The sequence below is a fragment of the Vipera berus genome (assembly GCF_964194415.1).
Source record: "Vipera berus genome assembly, chromosome: 2".
Classification (NCBI taxonomy): domain Eukaryota; kingdom Metazoa; phylum Chordata; class Lepidosauria; order Squamata; family Viperidae; genus Vipera; species Vipera berus.
This window is the reverse complement of record NC_138203.1, coordinates 19,398,030-19,411,002: the sequence shown is the minus strand read 5'-3', so window position 1 is coordinate 19,411,002 and position 12,973 is coordinate 19,398,030. Positions and strand designations below refer to the sequence as shown.

Below are 12,973 nucleotides of genomic sequence, written 5' to 3'. Positions count from 1 at the left end.
CCCCAAAAGTCCAGCAGCACCGAACCTAAGCCACCGCGCATCCAAGAAAAACGCCTTTGTAATAATAATAATAATAATAATAATAATAATAATAATAATAATAATAATAATAATAATAATAATAATAATAATAATAATAATAATAATTTAATTTCTATACCACCCTTCTCCCGAAGAACTCAGGCCAGTGTACAGGGCAATACAATAAAATATAACATATAAAAGTTTTTTAAAAATATTAAATATTACAGCCCAATTCAATACGTTAATACAATAACATTAAAATACCCCTAAACCCATCAGACCAGGCTGGCTTGTTCAAATAAATATGTTTTTAGGTCACGTCGGAAGGAGCGAAGGTCGGGAGCCATCCGGAGCTCCACCGGTAAACGGTTCCAAAGGTCTGGCGCGCACACAGACCTTTGTAGCCAACGTTGTAGCCAACGTCCCCAAGACTCTGCAGCCACCAGCGTCTCCCAAGCACCAGCTAGGGCTCCAATCAAGTGCTACTGGTGCAGTCACATGGGTCACCGTGCTGTGGAGTGCCCAGCTCCTCACCCTCAACCTAGGAGTGCGCCAGTTGCTGCCATGAAACCATGAATCGGTCCCAAAGGGGAAAGGGAAAAAAGTAACTGGGTACATCAAGGCCTGGGTGTCAAAGCCTCCCATACCGCCGAGCTCGAAGCCAAACCCCAATCCGAGCCACAGCAGATGCCAGCACCATACGACAGTGATGAGGAAGGCGAGGAGGACCTCAGGGTGAGTCATCCCATTCCGTCTTTTGCCATTCCCGCCAGGCTGATAGTACCCAAAACAGGGGCTCCCATGAAGTTGAACGTCCTAATAGACTCGGGGTGCACTCGGTGCTTAATTAACTTACCCACTGTGCTCAAACTGAGCATCCGAGCCAAGCTATTGCCCCTGCACATGAGGTTTGAGAAGGCTGGCTGATCCCTCATCAGAGGTGCCCCTGCCACGCACCTAACCGAACCTGTGCATTTGGAAATGGTCAGCATTGGGAAATCATCCGCATTGTGGCGGTTCTGAAGATGACCGAAGCAGTAATTTTGGGGCTAGCATGGTTGGATAAATGGTGTCCTAACATCTGGTGGGAGGAGGGAATGCGGAACTTAAGACTAGGGATAGGACCCCTTCCACCTGCCACTGACGATAAAATAAAGACACTGACCATCAGCAAGATTTGAGGGGAGCCCCTTGAAATCCTAAGGACTGTAGCTGAAAAACTGCCGGAGATTCAACTGGTCTCCACTGAATAGCGTGATTTGGCAAAAGCATTTAGTGAGAAGGAATGTGACATTCTCCCCCCCCCCACACACACACACACAGGGCTATGGACTGTGCTATTGAAATTCTGCCTGGTGCCAAGCTCCCAAAACCAAAAATGTACTCTATGACACCCAGAGAGATGAAAGAACTGAGAGAGTACATCGATAAAAACTTAGCTTGGGGTTTCATTCAGCCTGCCAAATCACCCATGGCTGCTCCCATGCTCTTCAAGGAAAAGAAAGATGGGTCTCTTAGATTATGTGTAGATTTTAAATATTTGAACGCAGTCAGCAGGGAAAATATATACCCCCTCCCACTGATGAAGGACATGTTAGCTTACCTGACTAAAGGAAAAATCTTTACCAAGCTGGATTTAAGTGAGGTTTATTACCGGATGCGGATTAGGGAGGGGGAGGAGTGGAAAACAGCTTTTAATTGGCCGTTGGGAAGCTTCCCATTTAAAGTGATGCCTTTTGGACTGCCGTGTTTATGCAATTGATAAATCAAGGAAAAGGAGGGGGAAAACCCCCAACCTTGTCAGCCAATGCAATGGTCATTAGAGTGCCAGGCAGCATTCAAAAAACTAAAGAGACTCTTTGCAGCTGATCCAGTTCGTAAGCACTCTGACCCTGGACAACAATTCATCATTCAAGCTGAAGCAAGTGACAATGCCGTGGGCGCCATTCTCTTACAAAAAAAAAATCACAGAGGGGAGTTACAAACTTGTGCTTATGCTTCCCGGATATTAACTAACACTGAGAAGAGGTGGGCAGTTTGGGAGAAAGAGGCGTTTGCAGTTCGTTGGGCATTGCTGACATGGCATCATTTTTGGGAAGAGGAAGGAAATACTTTTTGAGGTATGGACTGATCACAAAACTTTGGAGGCTCTCAAGACCCCCCGTAAATTATCCCCCAAACAAGTTCAGTGGGCTCAATACTTCAACCATTTTAATTTCACTTTAAAATATTTTCTTGGGGTAAGAACTTTTTGGCTGATGCTTGTCTAGAATGCCCCAGTTCAAGAGCCACCGAGAGGAAGTAATTAACTCCATTATTCCTCCACCGCATTCTGCTTCTCAAATAACAACCAAATCGCACACACAGAGTCCCTCTGCTGGTCCTGACGACTGCTCGCTAAAGGAATTAAAGGAGAAATTAGAGACTGATGCCTAGTTTAAAGATAACAAATTGTTATTAACCTTAAGGGGAGGACTAGCTTGGAAGGGTTCTAAGTCATACCTCCTTGATGGCCTCAGACTCCAGGTATTGCAACGGAGTCATGACGCTAAGCAAGCAAGTCACTTTGGATTTTTAAAAACATTGCATCTGGTGCAGAGGCAATTCTGGTGGCCAAGAATGAAAAACTAGAAACTAACCAAACTGTTTTTGAAGCACATATACTGACTCCATGGGGCCACAAAGTGGATTATTTCTGGCATTTTTTTCTCCCATCTAATTATTTTTGTCCACTTCTTTTCACTCCTTCTGTGTTTGCAGATCATTGCTTATCCCTATAATGTTCTAGTTTTGAATCCTTTAATGGATACTAACTTAAGGAATGAGAGGTGATGTTCCTCTCCTATGCTTTTTAACTATTTCTTCTTTAAGATTTAAGAGAACATTCCATCAGAAAAAAGATCCCTTTCCAAATAAGGCATGCTTTTTTAATTGGCAGAATTAAGTCTTCCAATTAAGAGTTATCTGTGGATTTGTTCTAATAATAGCATTGTATTGCTCACCAGGGTAAAAGTATGGCTAGAAATCCATAGTCAAAACAATTTTTTATTTTGGTTTCTTTTATCTTGAATCTCTTCCCACCTGAGTTTAGAAATATATTCCTTTATATAACATGCTACACCTGAGGAAATACTATTTGTCTACCATACAGATGTGGCTGATCATAAGTGGTGACAGCTATCCTGCAGGCATTAACTTGTTTGGGTCACACAGAGACACAATCACTAACTTGCCTATGCCAATCATACTGGGTTGAATGATTGTTACATGTTAAATAACTGATTCACAGATCCATGATCATAATTATCCTAAATGATAATCTACTCCAGTGGTCCCCAACCCTTGGCCTGCAGACTGGACCCATTGGGAACCGGGCTGAGCAAGCGGCAGGTGAGTGCACAAAGCTTTATTTGTGCAAGTGCAGGATCAGATTGCTCACCCAAAATCATCCCCTTCCCCCCTGCCACTGCTGATCCATGTAGCCAAAAGGGTTGGGGACCACTGATCTAGTTTAAATAGACAACCAAGTGGATGAATAAAGCATGCTGCAGTCATCACCAGCACAAGAGATAAAATGAGATCAATTAGCCACCCCTTTCACAGCACCCCTCCATTTCTTGCCCTTGCCCTGCTTCATATGTAGAAAATAATGATGTTCTCAGGACCAACCTTGCTGGATAATATAGGATGCCTCACTTTGAGACCATTCAAGAAAACACAAGCACAGGAAAATCTTTTTTGCCTCCACATATAAAGCCAGGTTTTCAATGGCAATCACCTGACTATGGGACACTGCAATGGTCATAAATAACCACCAGTTCTACTGATGACACCTCATAACATGATGACAGATGGAGTCACCCAGCAGTCTCATCTAGATGTTGTATAGGACAGAAGAGAGCATTGCCCCTGCAGTACCCTCCACAGTAGGAGGCAAGGGCGAGATCTCTCCTCTCCAATCAGAACCAACTAATATCAATCCTGGAGAAAGGAGATGAACCACCACTGTGTCATTCTCCCCTAATCCTCTGAGTCAATCCAGGTTTCTCTGGTCAATGGTATTAAATCCACTGAGAGGTCAGGTAATGCAAGGATTAATAATATATATTCATGAAATCTCCTTACTTGAAAAGGAACAAATTATTTTACTTTCAAATATAGTACAATTTAAAATGGGGAGGATAGAAAATTATTTAGTTTAAAACATAGAATAAAACTTAAAATGGTGACAATAGAAAATTTTCAGAAATTATTATTTTTCTGTGTTTTTATTTATCTTTATTGTTGGAATAATTTAGTCTGTGATTCAGAAATAATTCATTTATTAATATTATAACCTTTAAAAAGGCAATGCTGAAATCCCCACTTTTTCTTTTCAAGCTTTCAATTTTCAAAAACTATTCAACTTTATTTCAATCCTCAACCAACACAAAAACATTTTAGTAATAAAATTAGTTATCACATGATAGTCTAGTCTATATTGTGAGAAATTATTAAAATTAAGTTATTAACATAAATACATTGTGATACTAGTATCATTAAGATTGTCAGATTAACATTATAAAAATGGGTTCAAGGCATTCTAAATCTATACAATTTGTATTTTCAACTTTATCACTGGAATTATGATATAATCTCACTTTTGTGGCTGTATGATTTACCTCAAAAACCATTATAAGCACAACTAGAAAGAAGGCTGAAAGACTTTTAGAGCACAACTTTAAACTCTGCTCGCCTGAAAAATTGACATTCTGAGACAACTCTAATTTAAAAACATTTTTTGAGACAACTGGGTTGTCTAAAATTGCAAAATGATGACAGAATTACTTAAAAACATATTTTGGTATTTCAAAATCTGAAACCATAAATTCTTTATTTTATTGTATTAATGCTAAAGTTACAGTTTATTTCTATAATAAGATTAAATTTGTAGTAAGTATTTTTATATTAGAATTGTCACAACAAAGTGTCGAATATAGTATTGGAATATCCTATTATGACAAACCAATAGTATTATGTTTTAAAGATGTTAAACATTTATTATGAACTTAAGATGCAAATAATTCATCAAAATATTTTTAATGTTTATTGAGTTGATTTTGTATATCATAAGAGCTGTTAGGACATAGTGTTTTTTATTGGAAATCACGTGTAATACCATTAACAATATTGTTCTATATGGGCAATGTTTAACTTACTGTTTAAAAGTGAATATGTGTGAATTATAATATTATGGTACTGTTGCCTGCTTTGACTCTCCCCCCCCCCCCTATTTTCTACAGGAGTTGTTTTTTTATATAAGCAATGAACGCTTAAAAAAGCATTTAAAAAAAATTAAAAATCAAGAATATGTAGCTCATTGCTTGAAAATGAAACCATATTTTATATCCCAACGTAATCTGCGTGGGCATTTTCAGAAGAAATGCAATGTATTTATGAATACTAAAATTTACAATCTTAATTAATGATATCTGTTCACTGTCTATTTATATACTACTAAAATCTCTTGACTGTAACTAACTGGGAGAAACTATTCAGTGTAGGTTGAGATGAGTGGCAAAATAATTTAATAAATAAATGAAATAATAAATAAACAATATTTAAACTAAAGTACCTCAAATGGACTAACAAAATTTGTCCAAAATCTAGACAAATCCGTGGAACTGAATTTGGAAAATTTTATAAAACATTTTATGATATAACAATTATCATAAATGATTTCATGACATAAGATAAAATATTATAAAACCTTTCCTTTGGTCAACTCCTAAGGTCTATATATATAGTTCAACAAGGGCTAGTTTCAAGACAGAATACATTTTTGAATACCTCTCTGAATTTTTAAGGATTTTTTTAGTGAAGGGAGTACTTTAAAAACTTTGTTGTTGAAGGCACTGATAAATCTAGTAAGGAAATCTCTGGAATTACAGCCCAAGGAGTCATGTATTGTCTAGTATGGTGTTAAAACTGAATATTCAGGTATTCTTGGAAAGCATTTATTACTGAATACTGAATTTAATACTTGATGGGACTTCAAATAATAATGTCCAAATAATTACTCATTCCAAATAAAAACACCTGTAATATTAATTGCAGTATTTTCAGGAGCTAGAACACTGATAAATAACATGTTCTCATCAACCTTTTTAACAACTTACATGATTAAGCAGAGTCGAAAGCTTTGCACCATCCTGAATATTTTTCTCTAAGATGTTCAGAACTTTCACCGTTTTTTCAGTTGAAAGCTAAAAAAAATCCCAAACAATAAATACATGAACAGAAATTATTACTTTTCTGTGTTTGACATTTAGATTTATTGGACAAACTAAGATCATGCATCATGCAAAACTGAAAAGAAATAGTTCTGAAGTAAATTTAATTTTGCTCAGAATTAATTTTTTTTAAACTGCCTGCCAAGGACCTCACAAGAGTTCATTCTGGACTATTTGAGAACAAATATATATTTTTTGTAAAATAAGGATAAAAACAGATGTGAGTTTTTTCATTCTCCCAAGTGGCTTCAATATTAAAATGTATTCCAAACCAAAATTTATCACAAAGAGCCCGATAAACATTTACTATATCTTCATTTTTATGGAAGCAATAACTTACCTTATCCATAATGCCCATGGCCTTAATTTTAGCTGATTCACTGCCCAATTCACTAAGTTGATGCTTCCCCAGTAACAACTCCTGAGGCATTTCATCATCATCACCTAAAAGTTAAACAAAAGAATACACACTCACTTTTCCTTTTGATGTACTTGAATAAGATATACATGTAATATATATATATTACAGTTTACAAAATAATTTCTCTGGTCTTTTTGCATATAGAGCCACAAACCTATTCAGATAAGGATTCAAAATTAATAACGACAGAAAATGGCTATAAGAGCAAAATATTTGAAGAAGCAATGGCCTCAGTAGAACCTGGATAAACACATGTAGCAGTGTTGAATGAGTGGAGAATGGCATCAGCAAAATATATGTTCAGTAATGGCAGCATGAGATCTGTGAGAACAAGTAAGCAACGAGGATGGCAGTTGGTTCCCTGTCTCAGATTGCCATGCAATGCTAGGTTAAGTAGCTATGCAAAGATAAGCTAGGGCCCAGGAAGCTGGAAGCTTCCATCTGGCTGCAAATGGGGCATTTTGAAACGTTCCATTTCAAAATGCCTCATTTCCATCCAGACTGAGCTTCCAGCTTCCCCAAGGTCTCCATCCAGCTAAAATGTGTTCCGGCGGTGGCGGAAAGGAGTTGGGGGGGAGGAGGAGACAGGCATCCCAAACACTTTTTGACCTGAAAATCTAAAGTTTCTGGGGCCCGTGATCTTGCAAGAGTTCAGGCACCCATTCTCTGCAAAAGAGGATGGGTGCCTCAACTTGTGCGATATTATGGCACCCAGGAGTTTCCAACAACTGCTCTCCCTGAAAGCAGCAGAGAGGAGAAACAGCAGCAGAGAGGATTTTTGCAAGGTGAGTCCAACGCAGCCAGGAGGGAGGGGGAAGCATACCAGTGTCATGGGAAGACATGTCAAGAGGATGGCATGCTTTAAAAAAAGTATTTACCAAATGCAGTATAATCCATGTCTTCCAAGTTGTCCAAAATATTTTCAACTGAAGCACTGAACCGCTTGAATGTAGAAGAATCCATCATTTCTATAAAAAACAGGCAATATAGTATAATTTGAGTCATGAAGAATTAATTGCAATTAAATAATCAGAATAGGGACATTTCAAAAATGTTTAGAAAGCCAGAATACCTTCAGGAGTTAACTTTGGTTCATAAGCTTTCCTTTTCTTTTGCTTTTCTTTTTTCTTCATTTTTCTAGCCACTTTAAATTAAAAATATAAAATTTATAAAATTAATATTGAAAGGAAATATTATTTTCTATAGCAATATACTATACAAATGCTTTTTTAAGTGCTGGTTTATAATCTATCTAAAATAGTAAAAGAATAAATTAAATATGTATGTATTTATAGTCGGAGACCAAGTCACAGAATTTAAAAATACTGTACAGCACACCATTAATTCATGAATAAGAGTATATACATATATTAAAGAATGAAATCTTTTAAGTTAACATTTCATTGAAAGCACCAGTTTCTGTAAGGTAAGATTATAAATACAGATGTTGCTACTGCTTTCAAAACACCAGGGTATTGATAATTTAATAAGCAAACCTGAATTTTCTCATTACAAGTAGAATTTATCAGACTCAACATTGGTGATAATAGCTCTAATTGGTTGTGTAAAACAGACTCAACCTCTTTGTTCAAGTAAATATATATTGGATCTTCAAATGGAAGGCTTTATTTAACCTGCTTAATTTAATAAAAGGACAATTATTTATTTAAATTTGTTATAACTGCCTGTGCCATAGACTGGGCAGCTTACATAATCATAAAACAGTTAAAAACATATGCCACAGACAGAATAAAAAGAACAATAAAAAGAACGGTAACAATAACAAAACACACACAATAAGGACCTCACAAACATTAACTTCAGATCTGAGGATAAAACCAGAGCTTTTTGGAATCCCATGAGGGCACTATCTGTATATCTGGGTGGATGCTGTTTCAGTGTGTAAAGGTCACAACGGAGAATGCACATTTCCTTGGTCCCCCAAAATGGGAATGTTTAAGAGAGAAAACCTGGAATGCCCCCACTACCAGAATGTAACTGACAGAAACAACTGGAGTCCTATTACCTTCACTGAGACTAGGCGGAGGAGAATAATCATCCATGTCTGAATCTTCTGGACTTCGAGCGCGGTATCGGCTGCTACCAGAACTCCTCCTTCCTTCATGATAATGGCTACTCCTTTTATGATCTCCAGGACGTCTGTCATGTTCTTCATATTCCCAGGCTTTATCATCATCTCTATCTTTTCTATGTCTTTTTCGAGAAGCTAGAAATAACCACTGTTATCAGTGCAAAGGAGATCTACAAAGCTTCAATTATGAGAAATTAAACAGGCTAAGTTCTTTCTTAGCACAGCAGCACTCTTTGAGGAAAAATTTCAGAAATACCCATCTGTAAATCTAAATGAAAAATTTAAAAATAGCTTCAATATTCAATTTTTTAGAGTTTATTGCAAAATGCCTGTTCATTTCCTATCGTTTGCTTAGTTATTGCTATGTTTTCTTCCCAGTTTTAATGTCAGTTACATAAACTTTTGGAATAAATCTCACAGGAAATTATTATTTTCCATAATACTACAACTTCACCTTAATAAGATTGCTGCTGGAACTAGGTATGTTGCAGAATAGCTTAGTTTTAAATAAATAATAAAAGCAATATTTCATTGCACATATAGATCACATGTTCACTTTTTTTGTTAATTTGAAGACTTGTACCATTATCTATACAAAATTGTTGTTCATTAACATTTGCAGCCCTAGCTCAAATACTATTTTATATTCAATTAATTCTACATTTTCAAGTTCTCAATGTCAGGACCTCTGGTGATTTGCTTTTTGATATATTCCAATCACAGCACATAAATTTGTTTCTAAAGCCTCCTGTCCCATTACACCTTTGTAGCTTCTTTCATTAGCCTTTTTTTTTAAGAAAAGAAAAGAGTGAGGTTATTGACTATTACTTAACTAAATTACACCTGCCTTTACATAGTGTAAAAAAACTATTTATCAGATTACTTAATAAACATTATAGCTTGCAAGGTTTAATATGCCATTAACATAAGAGGTGTGTTTATGTGTGTGTGTGTGTGTGTGTGTGTGTGTGCACGTGCATGTATTGCAACAGTCTATACTGGCCTCATCTGTGTAAGCTTCTTTACTCAAATTAGCAAGATTGACTTGCAAACTGCTATAAACATATTACCAAATACATGTATTACCATTATCAAAACAAAAACACCATTCTACTTACTTTCAAAAGCCTCTTCACTGTCATTGTCCTCATCAGAACTAATTTCAGCATATTTTGGTTTTTCGTTTACTGTGCTACGCTTACGTTTATTCATTTTCACTCGTTCACAAAGTGGCATGGTAGATTCAATTTCTGCTAGTAGTTCTGGAGGTAATTCCTTTAACACTGACTGATCTATGCTACCTATTAATCAAGAGTAAACTGTAAGTGAATATAAATCCAAATATTGTTAATATCTACAAGATAAATTAACATTTTATACTGCTTTTCACCTCAAATCCCAAGTCAATCTAGAAGGTTTCTAGTTCAGAAGAATTTATATAAATATAATATATAGCATTTTCTTTGTAATCATTTGTTACTCATTTATTGTTGGGGTAAGCAAATAGTGTGCATTAGCATGCAACAACATGTCTGAAGTTAGTTTCTGTTCAGATATAAATTATATCGACAAGATTCAGATTCTGTACTTATAGTAGAAAAAGCAACTGTTTGCATACATTTACAGTAATGTTAAGAGACAAGTAGAAAACCAAATAAATAATAGAGATAGCAAATATTTTTCTCTCTATATTTAGAATAAGTAAACGTCAAAGCCATCAGAACCAGATTGAAAAGTTCTTCAAGTCTATCTTCTTGAATGTATCTGTTCATAATGAGATTCTATTTAATACTGTGCAAAGGACTTTTACCCACAGACAAGAGAATATCTTCATTAGTGCAAGTTTCAAAGAGGTGAAAGATTTACACATCTATTGCAGAATACATCAATGAAGCAATACATATGCTCCCAGTTTAATAGAAGCAAAAAAATTTTCGCAAAAGTATCTCTTCTCCCATTGTGGTCGTAACTCACAAACCACATTTTCATATCTACTGAAACGTATAATTCATATAAGTGCACTAAATAAATACATATAATCTGTTTTAATATCTATTTCCACTTCCATATATAAGATTTTTCTCCAGATAGAACTGTAGATTAAGAGCCATTTAAAATACATTTACATTTAAGAATTATATGAAAATAGAAGATAAAATGCCATCGGAAATTAATCTGAAAAATTCAATTGTGGAGTATAACAGCTGAATGCTAGAAATGAGATCTTTAACTCAAATGATCATATTTGTTTACCTGAGAAATAAAAGTAGTAATTTTAGCAGACTACCTTTTCTTCATTTACCTAATTTTTATATTTCTGAAAATAACATAAGTATTCGTTTTTTCAGGGAAATATAAATAACAAATCAAAGTAAGTTTAACCAACTAATATTTTTATAATTTATTTTCAAGTAATTATTATTAGTAGTAGTGAAGGAACTTTTTTTCTTTTAATATTTATAGTCAAACTCATCAGGACATTAAATGTATTGGATAAAATTTTGCAATCTTACCTTTACTTGATTTGGATGACTTGTTTTTGTTAGATCTGAAACAAGAGCTTCTTGATTTGTCTTCTCTGTCCTTAATAAATTTTTGTACATCATCTAAAGAAAGCTTTTGCAGAACAACTACTGGTTTAGCTCCTTTATTTAGATCTTCAACTAGTCCAATCTTCTCAACCTTATTCTTCGGTTCACTTTTAAATTCTGATTTCCTTACTTCATGCATGACATTGCCATCTTTATCACGTTTTATTTTTGGAATGATAAAATGTTTTAAAGCCCCAGATCTTCCCCCCAATAAATAACTGGGAAACTCAGTTTTATTATCTCCATGTGCTTTACTACTATCCATTTTGCTTTTATTACCATCTGTCCTCCGATCATCCTTACTGTTCTGTGATTTAAAACTTGGTCTATCAGGTCTTAATTTACTTTCCTGTTTAATACGAGGACTGTCCGGTCTTGATCTCTGATCTCCAGAAGACAGCTTATCCCGGGACTCACCAGATTCATGTCTGTGTTTCCTTTCTAGTCTCTCTGCTTTTGTATTATCAGTTCTAATGATATGTTTAGAATCATGTTCGCCTTTACTTGAAGATCGCAAATATTCTGGTCTTCGTAGCTTTGATGGATCTCCTCTGTATCGTTCTGATTCACCTCTGTCCTCAGTTTTTTGTTTAAGGCCATCATGATCCCGTCTTACAGAATCAGAAATTGAACGCCCATCAGGCCTCTGTTTTAATGAGTCAGACCTTTCAGATTTCACCCTGGATGGATCAGATTTCATGTCCATTTTATATTTAGATGTATCGAGCTTCTTTTCCAATGAAGATTTATTAGAATCACGTCTGTTTTCGTGTCTGTGTTTAGGGGTTTCTGGCCTGCCTTCACTCTTCTGCTTTGGGGTTTCTGGTCTGCCTTCATTTTTCTGTTTTGGAGTATCTGGCCTCACTTCATTTTTTTGTTTTGGAGTCTCAGGTCTTTGTCTTATTTCCTGCTTGCCATTATTTTGTTTGCCCTCATTTTGTTTCACATCCATCTGTCTATTTTCATGTTTGTTTTCATGTTTAACTTCTGCTTGCTTGCTTTCACAGTGTTTAGTTTCTATCCGTTTACCCTCATTTTGTAGTATTCCTGTTTGTTTGTTCTCATTGTGTTGTACTTCCATTTTTATAACTTCAGAATCTGACTTTTTCCTTAGAGTTTCCGGGAAGTTTTCCGTTTTTAGCTTTAGTACTCCAATTACATCATCTTGGGCAACAAATACAGAACCATCATTACACTGTTTTATCTCTTCAGGCTTTTTGATAATGTCCAAGTCCTGAGTAAGAACTGCCTGAGAGTCTGCCCGTCCGGCTTGCTGTAGATCGATACTAACCATCAAGGCTGGTCGTGACCCATTTCCTGCAGAATTTGTGTCCTGAGAAGCTGGTTTATTTCCTCCTGTAGCACCTCCAGCCTCCTGTGGAAAGGAATCTTGTTTTCGTTTCTTTAAAGGCTTATCTGCAGATCAAAGAAAAATTAAGTTAAAAAGTGCTTATCCTTTTATAGAATACTTTATGTAGACACACAGAAAAACATACATATTTTAATATGTTCATACACATTTATATACTTCGGAGTATTGCACATTAGTTACATAATTGATCTGGAACATTAT

At 35.8% G+C, this 12,973-nt stretch overlaps 1 protein-coding gene across 2 annotated transcripts in view; it reads right to left on the bottom strand.

Annotated features, from left to right (window-relative positions):
- Positions 1-12,973, bottom strand: part of NIPBL (NIPBL cohesin loading factor) — a 153,999-nt gene that overhangs the window by 49,791 nt on the left and 91,235 nt on the right. For both annotated transcript variants that reach the window (XM_081320531.1, XM_081320530.1), the window contains exons 10-16: positions 11,323-12,816; positions 9,928-10,110; positions 8,744-8,944; positions 7,790-7,861; positions 7,596-7,685; positions 6,637-6,740; positions 6,183-6,269 (exon numbers count right to left, since the gene is read on the bottom strand). In XM_081320531.1, the coding sequence (XP_081176657.1) occupies positions 6,183-6,269; positions 6,637-6,740; positions 7,596-7,685; positions 7,790-7,861; positions 8,744-8,944; positions 9,928-10,110; positions 11,323-12,816 (2,231 nt within the window). The remainder of the gene's footprint in view (positions 1-6,182; positions 6,270-6,636; positions 6,741-7,595; positions 7,686-7,789; positions 7,862-8,743; positions 8,945-9,927; positions 10,111-11,322; positions 12,817-12,973) is intronic.